The sequence below is a fragment of the Lissotriton vulgaris genome, chromosome 3_1 (genome assembly GCF_964263255.1).
Source record: "Lissotriton vulgaris chromosome 3_1, aLisVul1.2, whole genome shotgun sequence".
Classification (NCBI taxonomy): Eukaryota; Metazoa; Chordata; class Amphibia; order Caudata; family Salamandridae; genus Lissotriton; species Lissotriton vulgaris.
In genome coordinates this window covers 986,630,318-986,644,839 of record NC_141689.1, presented here as the reverse complement: position 1 = coordinate 986,644,839, position 14,522 = coordinate 986,630,318, and the positions used below count along the sequence as shown (strand labels likewise).

The window sequence follows — 14,522 nt, the reverse complement described above, 5'->3', positions numbered from 1 at the left end:
CTGACCAAAAATAGTACCCCTTTATTTCAAAGTGCTTGTATTTTACAGTGTGCAGGATGAAAAGGGACCAGAATGCAAACTTCCGTTTCCAGATGAACTGTACAAGAATGAAAAACCTGGAGCTTATCCTCTGACATTTGGTGATGGAGATTTCAAAAGTAAGAATTGATATTAAAGTTATAGCTTTGAAAAGCCCCACATTTTTCTATCAGGTTTGAATATGGCAGTTTTCTATTGGTACTTTGGAACTATTGTTTTTTAGTTCGGAATCGTTCGTAGATTCATATGTTTGGATTATTCTTCATTGACGGGCTGAAATTAACATTACATATAGTAGTAAATGCTTGCTTGATGATAACAGCAATATTTATTCAGCAGTACTTTATTATTTTTTTGTGAACTATGCATTTTTTTTCCCTTGGGTACAAAACATGTGTTATCACAAACAAGAACCTTATGGAGAAACACTTTATCCATAATACGTGATATATAGATGTGTAGCATTTTTTTTACAGTTTCCGTAAATCCTCTTGTGCCCTTAATATCTCCCATTCCCTAGAATGACAACATTTTAATACTTATGTAGGTTAGATCATGTGTCCAGTAGTTCTCTCTGCTGGTGCAATAATCTCAACTGGACATTGGGGTCTCACCTCCCTCCAGACAAACCTCACTGTCGCCTTTCACAGTCGGTCGAAGAAAGCATGCTCAATTTTTAAGTGGAAAGCTTGAAATAAATAAAGGAGTCGAAGAAAAATATAATTTTTTTTTAACCCAAATTTTATTACACTTAGTAGTACGCAGCATCATCATCACCTAGTTACAACCAAGTGAAATCACACCTGCAATCGATCGTCGAATACTGAGAACCTCCCAGCCGAAATAGTTCTTTACAGAGGCAATTCATGGGAAGTGCTCCCCCCCCCCTATTTCCTTGTGTTTCCGCTGGCAGCTACCGGCCTCGTTAATTGGCCGGTCTTGGCACGCATACCAATCATCGCCCTTCCACCAGACATCAAGGGAAAGTGCCTCTGGACATCTCCAGCAGTGAGCAATGTCTCTCTTGGCCACTAAGGATGCCACCCCAATAAATATTCTGTATGCACCGGATTCACCAGCGCCTTCTAACAAACCCAATAGTGCCTCCCGAGAGCCCAACTCAATGTGGTGGCCTAGGACCTCAGAAATCTCCCAGTTCTTTCTACTCCAGAAAGGTGTGAAGAGCAGGCAGGACCATACCATATAAAAGAAGTTGTCTCTTGGGGCGTAGCAGCATGTGCAGACAGCTTGTCCCTCCCGGCCCATTCACTGCAGTTGATGGGAGGACAGGTATGTTGTATGAGGGTAGTTAACTTTGAACATCCACAAATGAGGGCAAAAGCTAGTTCCCTTGGAACCAGACAGGCTTCCCTCCAGTCATCGTCCTCCAGATCGCCCACCCAGTCTTCCCATTTACGGTGGAGGTGTGAGAAGAGATCCGACGCATTGATCATTAGGAGCGATAGATCATGGAGATTGCTCCTTTGCCTAGACTGCCTGTCATGAGCTTTGCTTCATGGGGGCTGTATTCAGAGATCGGCGTGTTTGCCGGGAAGTGGGTCAAGAGAGCATGATGCAGTTGTAGATAGCAAAATAATTGTGTACGTGATAGGCTGTATTGGACCTGCAATTCTTGCAAGAACATTAGGAGTCCCCCTCTACGAATGCCACCCAGATAGATAGTACTGATGCGGTTCCATTGAGAAAAACCTGCAAGGCCAGCCACCTGATCCAGCTAGGTGCCATGCAACAGCGGTGTCATGTTTGTGTGGTGGTGCGTCCATCGAGTGAGGCGTAGGCCTGCTCTCCTGCAGAACCCCATCACTGGAGGGCAGGACGGAACCGTAGAGGGCAGAGGGGTGCCAGAGAGAAGATCAAGGAGCCCATTAAAACCTAGAAGTTCTAGTTCAAGATTTTAAACCATTTATTCACAGGGACCAGGTGAGCGATACGATAATACCCATAAAGGTCAGGAGCGCTGAGATCTCCATTGAATGGTGATTTTCAGGCTGATGCGAAGGCCACATTGTGTCGCCCACCCGCCCAAATGAAAGAAGTTAAATTCAAAGTAATGGAGCAGAACTACGTACGGGAAATAGGGTAAGGGTAATTCGCCAGGACATAGAGATACTGAGGCAAACACATCCTTTTAAACAGAGCAATTTATCCCATTGGGTTAAGAGATTTGCAACCATTCGCCCGTAGTTTAGATGCCTCAGCATATAGTCAAAGGATTTCAAGGTACCTAGGACTTGTCTTTTGTGGGTCACTGATCAGGACATCGTCTGCATAAAAAGTAGTGCGGTCTTCCATACAGCCTCCCCATTGCCAGCCCCAAACCCATCCTGAACCAAGCGTCACATCTCATCAGACCGGGCTATCACATAGAGAGGCATCCTGATCTGCAGGCTGCCATGCAACAATCGTTGGAGCTGGGCTTAAGGCGATCTATTGCCCTCCTTGATTCGTCTCTCTTTCAGGATTTGGTATGTCATCTGTGGGGCACTGGAGCTCGAGGCGGCACCTGAGGCTCTCCCGTCTCGGATTCATCCCAGTCCTCCAAACCCCTTCTGCGGAGCGGTCTCTGTTTTGTTGCCCATTCATGGGCCAGAAAGAAGAGCATATAGCGGATGTTAAGCAGACTTAGTTTTTGCATTACCTCTTCAAATGTGCAACATCGCTGCTGGACCTCCTTGGTTAATCCGGGAAGATCATCATTTTTGCATTGTAGTGTCATAGGTTGGGGTGGGACCGGGCCTATCGAAGGATGGTGTCTCGGTGGTTAAGAATGTGTGCCACCACTGTACAGGGAGAGGCCCTGGACGGAGACTTTTTGGTCAGAGCACGGTGCATCCACTCCACCACAAAGCAAACAGACAGCTGGAGCCCAGGACTGGAACCAGTCCTCCAAAAGATAAGGCATGTTGGCTCCCTCTACCCCTTCCGACAGGCCAATCAGACACAGTCTGGAATGATATTCAGTGTCCTCAGTTCGCTCGGTAAGGACTGCCACAATGGATTTCAGCTGAGAGACTTGACGTTTAAGGGTCACAAAGTCGTTTTCGGTCATTGAGATCCACTTTTCAGCCTCAGTAACTCTCTCATCTACCTTTGCGAAGGTCTTGGTGCAGGAGGGAGATGTCAATATGGATACCTTTCACTTTGGCTTCCCCCGCCTCCCTAGAGACCTGAATCACTGTGAGGATGGCTGACAGGTCAACAGCAGGTGAGGCTGTGCGTGTCAAGGAGAATTCCCCAGATGCACCTTGCTTGGGTGGTCTTCGATGGTGGAAGCTTATAACAGCCCATTGTCAGTCACATGAGGATCACCAGATAGACTGTAAGAGTGTAGTGAAGCACGGTTAAGCCCTTCATCTTCGGCAACATGGGCGGATCCTAGAGAGGTGAATCCCGGCTCAGGTCACAAGGGGCCCTCCGCTAAGCCACCCATGAGCCCCCCCTCCACCCCCCCATGGTGGATTAGGCTTGCCAGACAAATGGGGTACCACTCTAAGCCGATCCCCTTGCCTAAAAGCAGCACAGGCAGCCGGCAGCCAGCAGTCCCGATGTTCCTCTTAGAGGAGAGGGAGTCGTGTATCGACCAAGGAGGGGGGAGCTTGGGCAGGGAGGGATGGCTGAGCCGCTCCCCTCTGGCACTCCGGAGCAACGGAGGAGGCAGCAGTCGTTTGGGTCCGCTATCATCGGGGCACAGCTCCCCACCCCAACTTCTTCAGGTAGTCGCGGGGGAGCCACCTCCCGGGCAGACCCAATCCCACCTCTCACAAAGCCCCCCTAGAGCAAGCCAGAGCACAAGGTTTCAGCATGTAGCGCGCAAGGGGTCAGCTGCATTCCACGAGGTCACCCTCCCGAACCGGCTAGGTTCTTTTCTACCTTCCGCCACGCTGCTCCCCAGTATGTCCCCCGATGGAACAGTCCAACGGTAGCAGCAAGGTGGGCCTCACAGCATCTCCCAGGGGTCAGCCCAGTCTTCAAGCAGTGCGGTTCAACCACGGTCTGGGCAGTGGTAGAGGCCCACGCGATCTCCCAGTTAATCTCAGCAGGGGAGGTGGTACAACAGACCTCCCTTTACCCCGCGTGGGTGGGTAAGTCGGGGGGCAACAGCAGCCGGGCTCAGTAGCTGCCTTCTACCTTTGTGTGGTGTTGTCATCGCTGTCGCCGCACTGGCTGCCAGTAGGCCCGTCCAAGGTCCTTCAGTTTCACCTTGTGTGCCGTGGCCCCATCAGATCTGTTTCCGACCACGGATCTCCTGAATCCAAGGCAGGGAGGAAAAGGCACACTCCACCTCAAAATCAATGGCCACCATCTAGTGGCTCTGGGCCAGGAGACCCAGTGATTACTGGCCTCCATCTTAGGCTCTCCTCTCCCCCACGCGACGGTCATTGCAATTCAGCCCTGCTGCCCCGCTGGGTGCCACGAAGAACCCCAGATGGTGTCCACCACACGAGAACCACGGGTGGGAAAGGTCCAGTAGGAGCGCTCAGGCTTGTGCTGTCTGGCAGGATGTTGAACGATGCTCTTGGCCTCCTTGGCCACGCCCTGCAAAATATTCATTTTTATTGAGCATATTCTTCCTGTCCATAAAAACATCAAGGCTTGCCATTACCCCAGGTCTTTTTTTAATGTCTGCAAGTAGGCGTGTTTAGTTGACCTCTTATAACTGGTCAGTCTGGTGTGTGATCTGTGTACCGAGGCACCTAATCTGTTTTGAGGCTTCGCAAAATAGAAGTTGTCTTCAGTGCAATGATCTCTTGGAGTAGCAAGGTTAATTTCAATTATTGAGCAGACCCCTCAACCTATGCCTTTTTAATTTTACCCCCCCCCCCCCCCCCCCTTTTTAGGTCTCGCCTGTCGATGCGCATGCGCATCGAGCTTGCGAGACTATGGGGGCTTAAACAGTCTTTAACCAACTTGCAAGGAATCGTGGCGATTCCTTGCAGTGCCCGTGAAATTCAAGCTCAATGCGCATGCGCATTGAGCTTGAAAGCGCGTGCACATGCCCCCAGCCGCCTGCCCTGCTGCTTTCACACCCTCTCCCCGCACCGCTCCGCCCCCTCCCCTGCCCGCCGTGTCGCATTTCTCCTCCCCCCTCCCCTTCTGTGCCTTCCCTCCGTCTTGTCTCTTTTGGCCCCCCTCCTCCTCCTACTCTCCTCCCCCCCCCTCCTCCTACTCTCCTCCCCACTCTCTCTCTCACAGCCTCCCCCAGCTCCGCCCCCTCACTTCTTGGTTGCACGGCCGCTAGGCTGTGCCTCCCCTACTCTCCTCCCCCCTTCTCCTCCTACTCTCCTCCCCCCTCCTCCTCCTACTCTCCTCCCCACTCTCTCTCTCCCAGCACAACCTTGCTGCTCAGGTTTGGACCCCCAGAGCGTTTACTTTTCAAAGTAAGTCGCAGATTAGACCGTTACTTGTTTGTTGTTGTTGTCGACTTGGTTTCCTTTTTGTTAAGTTTATTTTTTTTTCTTTTATGTTGTCTTTTTTTTTTACAGTTGATCCTAAACCGGTTTTATGTGCTACGTGCAATTATGCATTGATCGTTTTCTTGTAGTGCATTACTTTAACAACATGTAACCAAAGGGCTGATTTGCATAAAACGTGATCTAAACCGCTTCAAACACACTGACCTGATTTTCTGCATTCCGGACTAAAGAGTAGACACGCTGCGCCCAGGTTGAATCCGCGGTAATGGGTATTTTAGAGTTTTGCATGCCAGTCAATAAGTAATGTGCGGGTAACGTAATTCTTAAGTGTTTGAATCGTCAGCGTAGTTCTCAGGGGCCAACGTATGTTTTTCTTTGAGGTACCCCCAGTCACTGCCACGCCTCCGTTACTTTGACGGACGCGTTAAACTGGCATCCGATTAATTAAATCACTCGGATCTGCTAAAAAAAAATATCAAGTTTTGAAACCTGTTACTGATCCTGCAGCCCTAACATATTTAAAAAGAGAATGTTTCGTTTAGGTCAATGAAAACCATCTTAGCATAATGCTTCAGACAATGTTATTTCTGTAAATTATGTCACTTTTTGTGAAGTTTGATGTTTTAGTGCTTTTATTTAGTGTTTTTTTTGGAACACGAGTGGCTTTTATTTTTAAACAGGTAGTGTAATGTAGTTAATACTAAACTAATTAGCTTTATTACAAAACAGATTTGTCTGCGTTTTGAGCAGCTTGTTCCTCATGCACTTGTTACATATTAATACGTTCTGGCGTTTTTTTTTTACCCAAATGCCCAAGGGCTTTTACAGTTAATTCCTTAGGTCAGCCAATTGGAGGCCACCTACTTTAGGCAGCCTTTCGCCTCTTCCTCCACCCCACACGCAGTGCAAAATGCGGGATAATCCAGTGCATTAACTTGCCAATATATGGAGAAAAACACTGCATGTCTTTTTAGCATTTAATGTAAAAATTTATCGGTATGCGTATTTGCATGTATGTGGTATTCCCCTAGACGCTATGTTATAACCAGGTCAGGAAAGGCAGGCCATCCAATCAAGCGAAGAAGAAACATGGAGGCGAAACCACCAAGGTGCACTGACCCCAGACTATGGATCTGCACTCACTGTGGCCTTCATGATGGCCTGGAAAACTTTGGAAGGTTTATTGTGTTCTCCACAGGCCCCACAGCTAAGTAAGAACTGGGCTGTTTGACACTCCTTTACCAATGTCGAGATGCTTTCTGGAAATGACCATGTGTCTCAGTGGTATCAGCTTGTATAAACTGACTGTATGTTACTGAATGTGTATATTACTCGTTCTTTATTATTTCGAAATCTTAAAAAACGCCGTTGCGAGGTGACGGCAGAAAAAGATGTCCATGCTGATCTACTTAGTCGTTCTCCTTATCTGTTATCTTGCTTGATAACTCTTGTTTGTTTCTAGCCTTTTTTAATGTTCATTATCATACATTTTTCATTGACATTACCCGCAATTTAACATCATGTGTATCTCCTATTCCATAGTCGTAGGGCAAAGTTTTTGGCAGGTGTCCTTCTGACCTATCAACACAGCTTACAAATACTTGTAAGTTCTCTTGGAAACGAGTATTGGTCTGGAAAAACAGCTAACTTGGTTCCTCTCAGACCAGACCAGCCCAGCGTACTTGTCTCTCCTTCAGGTCATCAGTGTGCAAAATGAAACACTTGAAAAAGCGGATTCCAAGCCATTTGGCACATAAATTGCTGACTTGTAATTGTGAGTACGATTCTCAACTGCAGTCTCTGGTGGTAATGCATTATAGGGCATGAGGCCGCACTAGTCGTCATTATTCAATTGAAGAATAATAATTAAGAAATCCGTCCTTGCAACATGACCTACGTGGCTCTGTTGGCTTTTTTCATTTAGTTGCGTTCTCTCTAGACAACAAGATCGCCCCAACTTTACGGCTGTACAATAGCATAGCATGGGAGCATATATACGAGTACCTGTTGGCTGGGGCAGACGTTGATTGCAAAATAACATTAACAGTTGATCAAAGCATGGAAGCCCTGGTGTAGGGGCTCACAACTCAAAGTAGACCTTGTAGTCGCATGCATGAATCGTGTTTTTGATGCATACTAAATAACTAACTGGAAGGGGGCAGTGGGCTATGCTCCATGAGATATTGATGTTGTAAGGGTATTGATTCATTTGGGATGTGATACTTGGGGCGTTACTGCTTAGGGGAGCTCCTGTACTGTGTGATGGGTGTGAGAGCAGTAACTTTTATCAGTACAAGACTTAAAACGTTGCACAGCCCCCACTCTCTCAATGGATTTTTTTTCTCAATGGATTTTTTCTCAGTTGGACTGTGTACTCCTTGCAACAAGCAATGTTTTATGAAATCATGCTAACTGCATTAGAAGTCTAGAATTCAGTGTTTGTTAAATGTCATCCGCTTTTCCTTACGTTCCTTTTTATTGGTGTAAACACACGAGGCAGCACAATCCAATCAGGTGTTAGGACTGTATGTGAATAAATTCCAGGTACATTGTCCTCCTAGGCCGATCATTTGAACATGTGTGCGCCTCAATTGCCTAGGTGAATTGACTTTAACATAAGGAATTCACGTTGGCATTTAACCATTGTGAGGAATGCAAAAGCTCATGTTGCAGTCGGACTGTTACCTTTTCAAAGTGAGTGGTGTGTTTAAATGGTCATCTGTTACCTTTTCAAAGTGAGTGGTGTTTGAATGGTCATAAGGCAGCCATAGCTAGGCATTTTGCTTGAAATCTATGGAATATCTTAGTATTTCAGACATTACTTTAGATGTGCATTGGAATTTGATTACTTTTGGAGATTATTCTCTCCCTCTCCTAAGGCGGCAGTTTTAGGGCTGGTTGGCCAGTCCTTTAGTTTTCAATTTTCTCCACTTATAGTTTTGCATTTCTATCCCTTTTCCTCTTTGTATTTTTCATTAAGAGTATACAACAGCTGTCAAGGCTCGTCTAACTGGCCACTTGCTTCTCAATTCTTCTGCATCCCACATGGCAGCTTCTCTAGCCCAGGAGACTATTATGGAATGTTGTTGTCAAGTGTATCTTTGTTTTACCATTCCAAGATGGCCAACATGTTGCTTCTAAATTGGGCAGTCGTGATAAGCTATGCACCAAACCTCTGCAAAATGGACACTTGGTGCTGTATTTAGTTTCATTATTACAAGAATATATCTACCATGTTTTTTTCTGGCAGCATGGTTTTCTTCTACTTCAATTATTTTCATTTATTTTTCGTATGTTGCTGAGTGTGTTATATTGCAGTGTGTCAGAGGGCGAATGCAAGAATGAGTCAGTGGTTGGGTAAATGCATACATGAGTGCACGGATGAGTGACAGAGTGCAAGTCAGATGACTTATTGAGCGGCTAAACCCATCAACAACACACAAAACCCTTTCAGTCATAAGCCAGACCTGTTGTCATCACCAGTGCTTGTTTGATACTTTCCCAGCTTTGGCAAAACCAGCAGCACTGGCTTTAAAGTGATTAAAAACCCTTTGGGCATGCAGCACATTTAAATATCATTTGTTAATGCCTACATTTTACAAATTTGGCACGAAAAAGCCAAACCTATTGGCTTGTTAGTATATCTAGTTTAGAATGTACTTGGTTTTTGTGTCCTATACTCATTATATGGCTCGATTTTAGGTTCTGCATTCTGTTTAATGTGGTCTATCAGCCACGTGTAACCTATTCTATTTCCACCATCACCTCCACATCCACCATGACATCCACCGCCACAGCCACCACCACATCCACCACCACCGCTTCCACCACCACCACATCCACCACCACCGCATCCACCACCACCGCATCCACCACCACCACATCCACCACCACCACTACATCCACCACCACATCCACTACAACCACCACCCCATCCACCACATCCACCACCACCGCATCCACCACCACATCCACCATCAACACCACATCCACCATGACATCCACCGCCACAGCCACCACCACATCCACCACCAACACATCCACCACAACCGCATCCACCACCACCGCATCCACCACCACCACACCCACCACCACCACACCCACCACCACACCCACCACCACCACACCCACCACCACACCCACCACCACCACACCCACCACCACATCCACTACAACCACCACCCCATCCACCACTACCACCACCACCGCATCCACCACCACCGCCGCATCCACCACATCCACCACCACCACATCCACCACCACATCCACCATCACCACCACATCCACCATCAAATCCACCACCACATCCACCATCACATCCACCATCACATCCACCACCACATCCACCACCACATCCACCACCACCACATCCACCACCACTTCACCACCGCATCCACCACCACCACCACATCCACCACCACATCCACCACCGCATCCACCACCACCGCATCCACCACCACCGCATCCACCACCACCTCATCCACCACCTCATCCACCACCTCATCCACCAACGCATCCACCAACGCATCCACCACCTCATCCACCACCACCACATCCCCCACATCCACCACATCCACCATCACCACCACATCCACCACCACATCCACCACATCCACCATCACATCCATCACCTTCACATCCATCACCTTCACATCCACCATGACATCCACCACCACATCCACCACTTCCACCGCATCCGCTTCCACCGCATCCACCATCACCACCGCATCCACCATCACCACCACATCCACCACCACCACCACATCCACCACCACCACATCCACCACCACCACCACATCCATCACCGCATCCACCAACACCTCATCCACCACCTCATCCACCACAGCATCCACCACCACCACATCCACCACCGCATCCACCACCGCATCCACCACCATCACTTCCACCACCACATCCACCACCACTTTCACCACATCCACAACCACCACCACCACACACCACCACCACCACATCCACCACCACCACCACCACATCCACCACCACCACCACATCCATCACCGCATCCACCACCACCTCATCCACCACCTCATCCACCACCACCACATCCACCACCGCATCCACCACACCAACCACCATCACTTCCACCACCACTTTCACCACATACACAACCACCACATCCACCACCACCACATCCACCACATCAACACCACATCGACCACCTCCACCACCACCACCACCTTCACCACCACCACCACCTTCACCACCACCACCACATCCACCACCACCCCCACATCCACCACCATCACCCCCACATCCACCACCATCACCACCACATCCACCACCACATCCACCACCATCACCACCACATCCACCACCACATCCACCTCCACATCCACCACCACATCCACCACCACCACCACATCCACCACCACACCCACCACCACCATATCCCCCAGATCCACCACCACCACATCTACATGTGTGTGGCTCTGTGTGTGTAGGTGCAAATGCAATGTTCTTGGATTGTCGTCACAATAAAATACACTGAACATAATCTTCACAAAAGTTATTTACAAACGTTTAAGCTATTGCCATTATAAATTACAATAACTTTTATTTAAGTATTATTTATTTACAAAATTACACATTGCATTACAAATGCTATAGGTGTCACATTTGCAAAAGTTAAAACTATTGACATTGTAACTGACAAAGCTATTAATTTTGCTACTTTCAAAACCAACGCATAAATAAAAAAAAGTGTAATTTACAATACCAATAGCTCAAACTTTCCTAATGCGAGACCTATTGCATTTCCAATGCTTGTTTTCCTTTATAGCCTTACCCACACCTAAATTCTAAAAACACCCTCACCACCCAATACCCCTACCCAACCTTAAAAACATCCTTATTACCCAGTGCCCCTACCCACCCTTAGCCCTAACACACCCTTACCACCCTGTACCCCTACCAACCCCATAACCCTAAAAATACCCTTACGACTCTATATCCCTACCCATTCTTAAACCCAATACACCCTTACCACTCTATACCCCTATCCACCCCTCAACCCTAAAAACTCCTAACCACCCTATACCCCTAACCATCTGTAAACTGTAAAAGCACCCTTACCACTCTGTACCCCTACCCACCCCTAAACCCTAAAAATACCCTTACCACCCTATGGGCCAGATGTATTACCATTGTATTTTGCGAGTCTCTAATAGCGAATTTTTCAGATTCGCTATTAAGGACTTGCAAAATGCAATGTATGTAGAATTCACAAATAAAATTGTGAATCCTACGCATTCCTTATTTGCGACTCGCAAATAAGGAATGGCATTCCATTCCCCCTTATGTTGGGGAGTAAAGAGTTCCATACTTTCGCTGCTTGAACAGAGAAGGATGTGCCACCCATGTTTTTTTTCTCTTATGGTGGGATTTTGAGGCGAGATTCTCCTTTAGAGCGGAGGTTCCTTTGTTGAATGTGTTTGGTGATTTTATTCCTGATGAAGAGCGGTCTCATTCCATGTATTGCTTTGTGGGTGATACAAAGCAGCTTGAACGTGGATCTTCTGGCAACCGGTAACCAATGCAGGGCTTTCAAGGCAGGGGAGATGTGGTCTCGCAGTTTGATATGCAAGAATAGTCTGGCAGCGGAGTTCTGAATCCGTTGTACTCTTTTCATGGTCATTAAAGGTGATCCGTGGTAGAGGATAATTCACTCAACAGAGAAAAGCAATCTTTAGTACATATTGTGATAACAAACAGAATAAAATGGGTTTACATAACTTTGTTAGCACATATGCTTTGTTATCAACAATGAAGTGTTGTGAAAAATGATTATGCAGTGCAACAAACATGAGGTATTGACGTGTGTATACATAGAAGAAAACATTACTAACTTGAATTATTTAACATAGGGGGGTCACCGAGTCTATGTGTTAGTTGCAGTATCGCAGTAAAACACTTGAGAGGCTTTTGGAGCAACTGGACCACAAACCAGGCTTGTAGACCATCTGGACCATAAACCTGGAACTAAACAAGAAAGGCTGAAATCTACAAAGGGACAACCTTATGGCAAAGCACTCCTTCTCATTGGCATCCACTACTGTCTCCTAAGAATCTATATGCCACTATTAAAGGTGACTGGATGTTCCCAACCTTGGTCATCGAGTTGAGTGAGGACTTATTCAACTTTTTTGTTTAAAGCGTCCGCCTGCACCAACAAGAGTTGGCCTTGGTTGGGCCCTTCAGAATTGGATCATTGCAGTCAGTCTTCAAGTCCTTGTATGCCTTCTGATATTCTGCAGAACAGATCACCTTCTAGGATGCTAACTAAATATCAGTGCTGTTGAGGGCACAACTATTATTCTATAGTTGGGCATAAGTTCCTCTAATACCCACCATGGCCCAGAAAAGCTTGTATGTAAGTGTGTCTAATGGGGACGTCCCAATCCAATGCTAATTGCACCTTGGCTTGCAACTGCAAATCTTTCTATTGATTGTCTACCTGATGACCAAGACAGACTACGTAGGACTGACTAACCTGGCTCTTTGTAGCCTTGATGGTCAGTTTGCCTCCTTGTATCATCATACTTTTGCTTTAGGTGCTTCACTCACGAATTGCAATAAACAGACAATGTCACACGGAAGGCCATGCGGAACTCTTCCAACCCCAACACCACATTGTTGATCAGGTAGTGAAAAGTGGTGCTATAGTAAAGGTGAGGACCGTAGACTGTTTTGGCCCTCAGGCATAGAGAATGCAGTCTTCTCCTAGGGACCAGCTGGCAGCACAGTCTGCCTGTGATCTCTGACAAAGTCAGATTTGCTAAATTGCTAAGCAGTACCTAGCCTATCCACCTGCCAGTCAGCTCCGCGATTAGATGTGCCTCGCTCTTGGTTACAATACTGAAAGCCTGATGCCTATTGGCTCCAAGAACCCTCAGTGACTCCCAGGCCCAGCATATTTTTTACATTTTTCATTATATTTTTTTCCCCCTCGTATCTCCAGAGAGCGTCTGCAATACTCAATGAAACGCACCGTCAAACTGACCGTCCTGCGGTCGTTGAATTCGCCCAGGTACTAGTACCATCCCTGACCATCACCGTTATCGATGCCTTGGTGTAATCATGGGAACGAGTAATCAAAGAGCTGCACCAGATTGTAAAATCAGTCCATATATCTGGAGCAAGGCTCTTCTCCGTGCCCTGATTGAGTCGCCAAACCTTAACAGCTGCCTTAACCCTGTCTTCCACTTTTGGGGGTATAGGGTCCCTCCATGTCATACATATTTCTCTTATGCAGTTAGAATCCAATAAAAGAGCAACCCTCTGTGTCACTGCCTCAGCAACTTGCTTATTTTCTCATCTCCTCCGAGAAGAATAAGCATTGCATTCAAATCGATCTCCCGACCAAAGATGCCTTTTTAAGCAAGTTCTATTCCTCCTCAGTGATCCCTCAACCTGGACCACTCAAAAAAGATATGGACATCCTTGGCTCCTAGACCACCACACCTTACACACTTGAGGAGAGGATGGGGAGCGTACTTTGTAATTTTAAAAGGGGTCCAGTACAGACCATTGATGGTGAAAAAGTGATTCCTCTTCAGGTCGGCTGGTTTGACAGATGAATACAGGAGCTTCTGGGAGTTGTTCCAAACCGTTTTGATATCTCTCTCATGGAAGGTTCCACTCCAGACTAAGGGGGTACTAGCTTCTTTTCCTCAGCTACCAAAAGCCTCTCATACCACCTTGCAACCTCCTTACTCTTAGACCTTATGTATTGGAGAGAGAGCTCCAGCTCCCAGTCACCCCCAGTTGCTTTTCAATTTGCAAAGGGTGGCTAGAGAAATTGACTGCCTCTTAGCTAGATGGAAAAACCTGCTGTTGACAATTTTTGGACGTATCAATCTAATAGAAATGGAAATCTGTCCGAAATTGACTTACCTTTTTAACGCTACTCTCCTCAGGTTTCCTAAACTAGGCATCAAAAGAATCCAGGGGAAGGTTGTGAGCTTTAAATGGGCCCATAAGGGTGTTAGGTTTTCCTTGAAAAAACTTTGACGTAGGCACAATAAAGGT

At 46.9% G+C, this 14,522-nt stretch overlaps 1 protein-coding gene across 1 annotated transcript in view; it reads left to right on the top strand.

Annotated features, from left to right (window-relative positions):
• Nucleotides 1-14,522, top strand: part of UHRF2 (ubiquitin like with PHD and ring finger domains 2) — a 616,766-nt gene that overhangs the window by 294,460 nt on the left and 307,784 nt on the right. Inside the window, exon 5 of the mRNA XM_086961356.1 lies at nucleotides 49-158. Within this exon, the coding sequence (XP_086817482.1) occupies nucleotides 49-158 (110 nt within the window). The remainder of the gene's footprint in view (nucleotides 1-48; nucleotides 159-14,522) is intronic.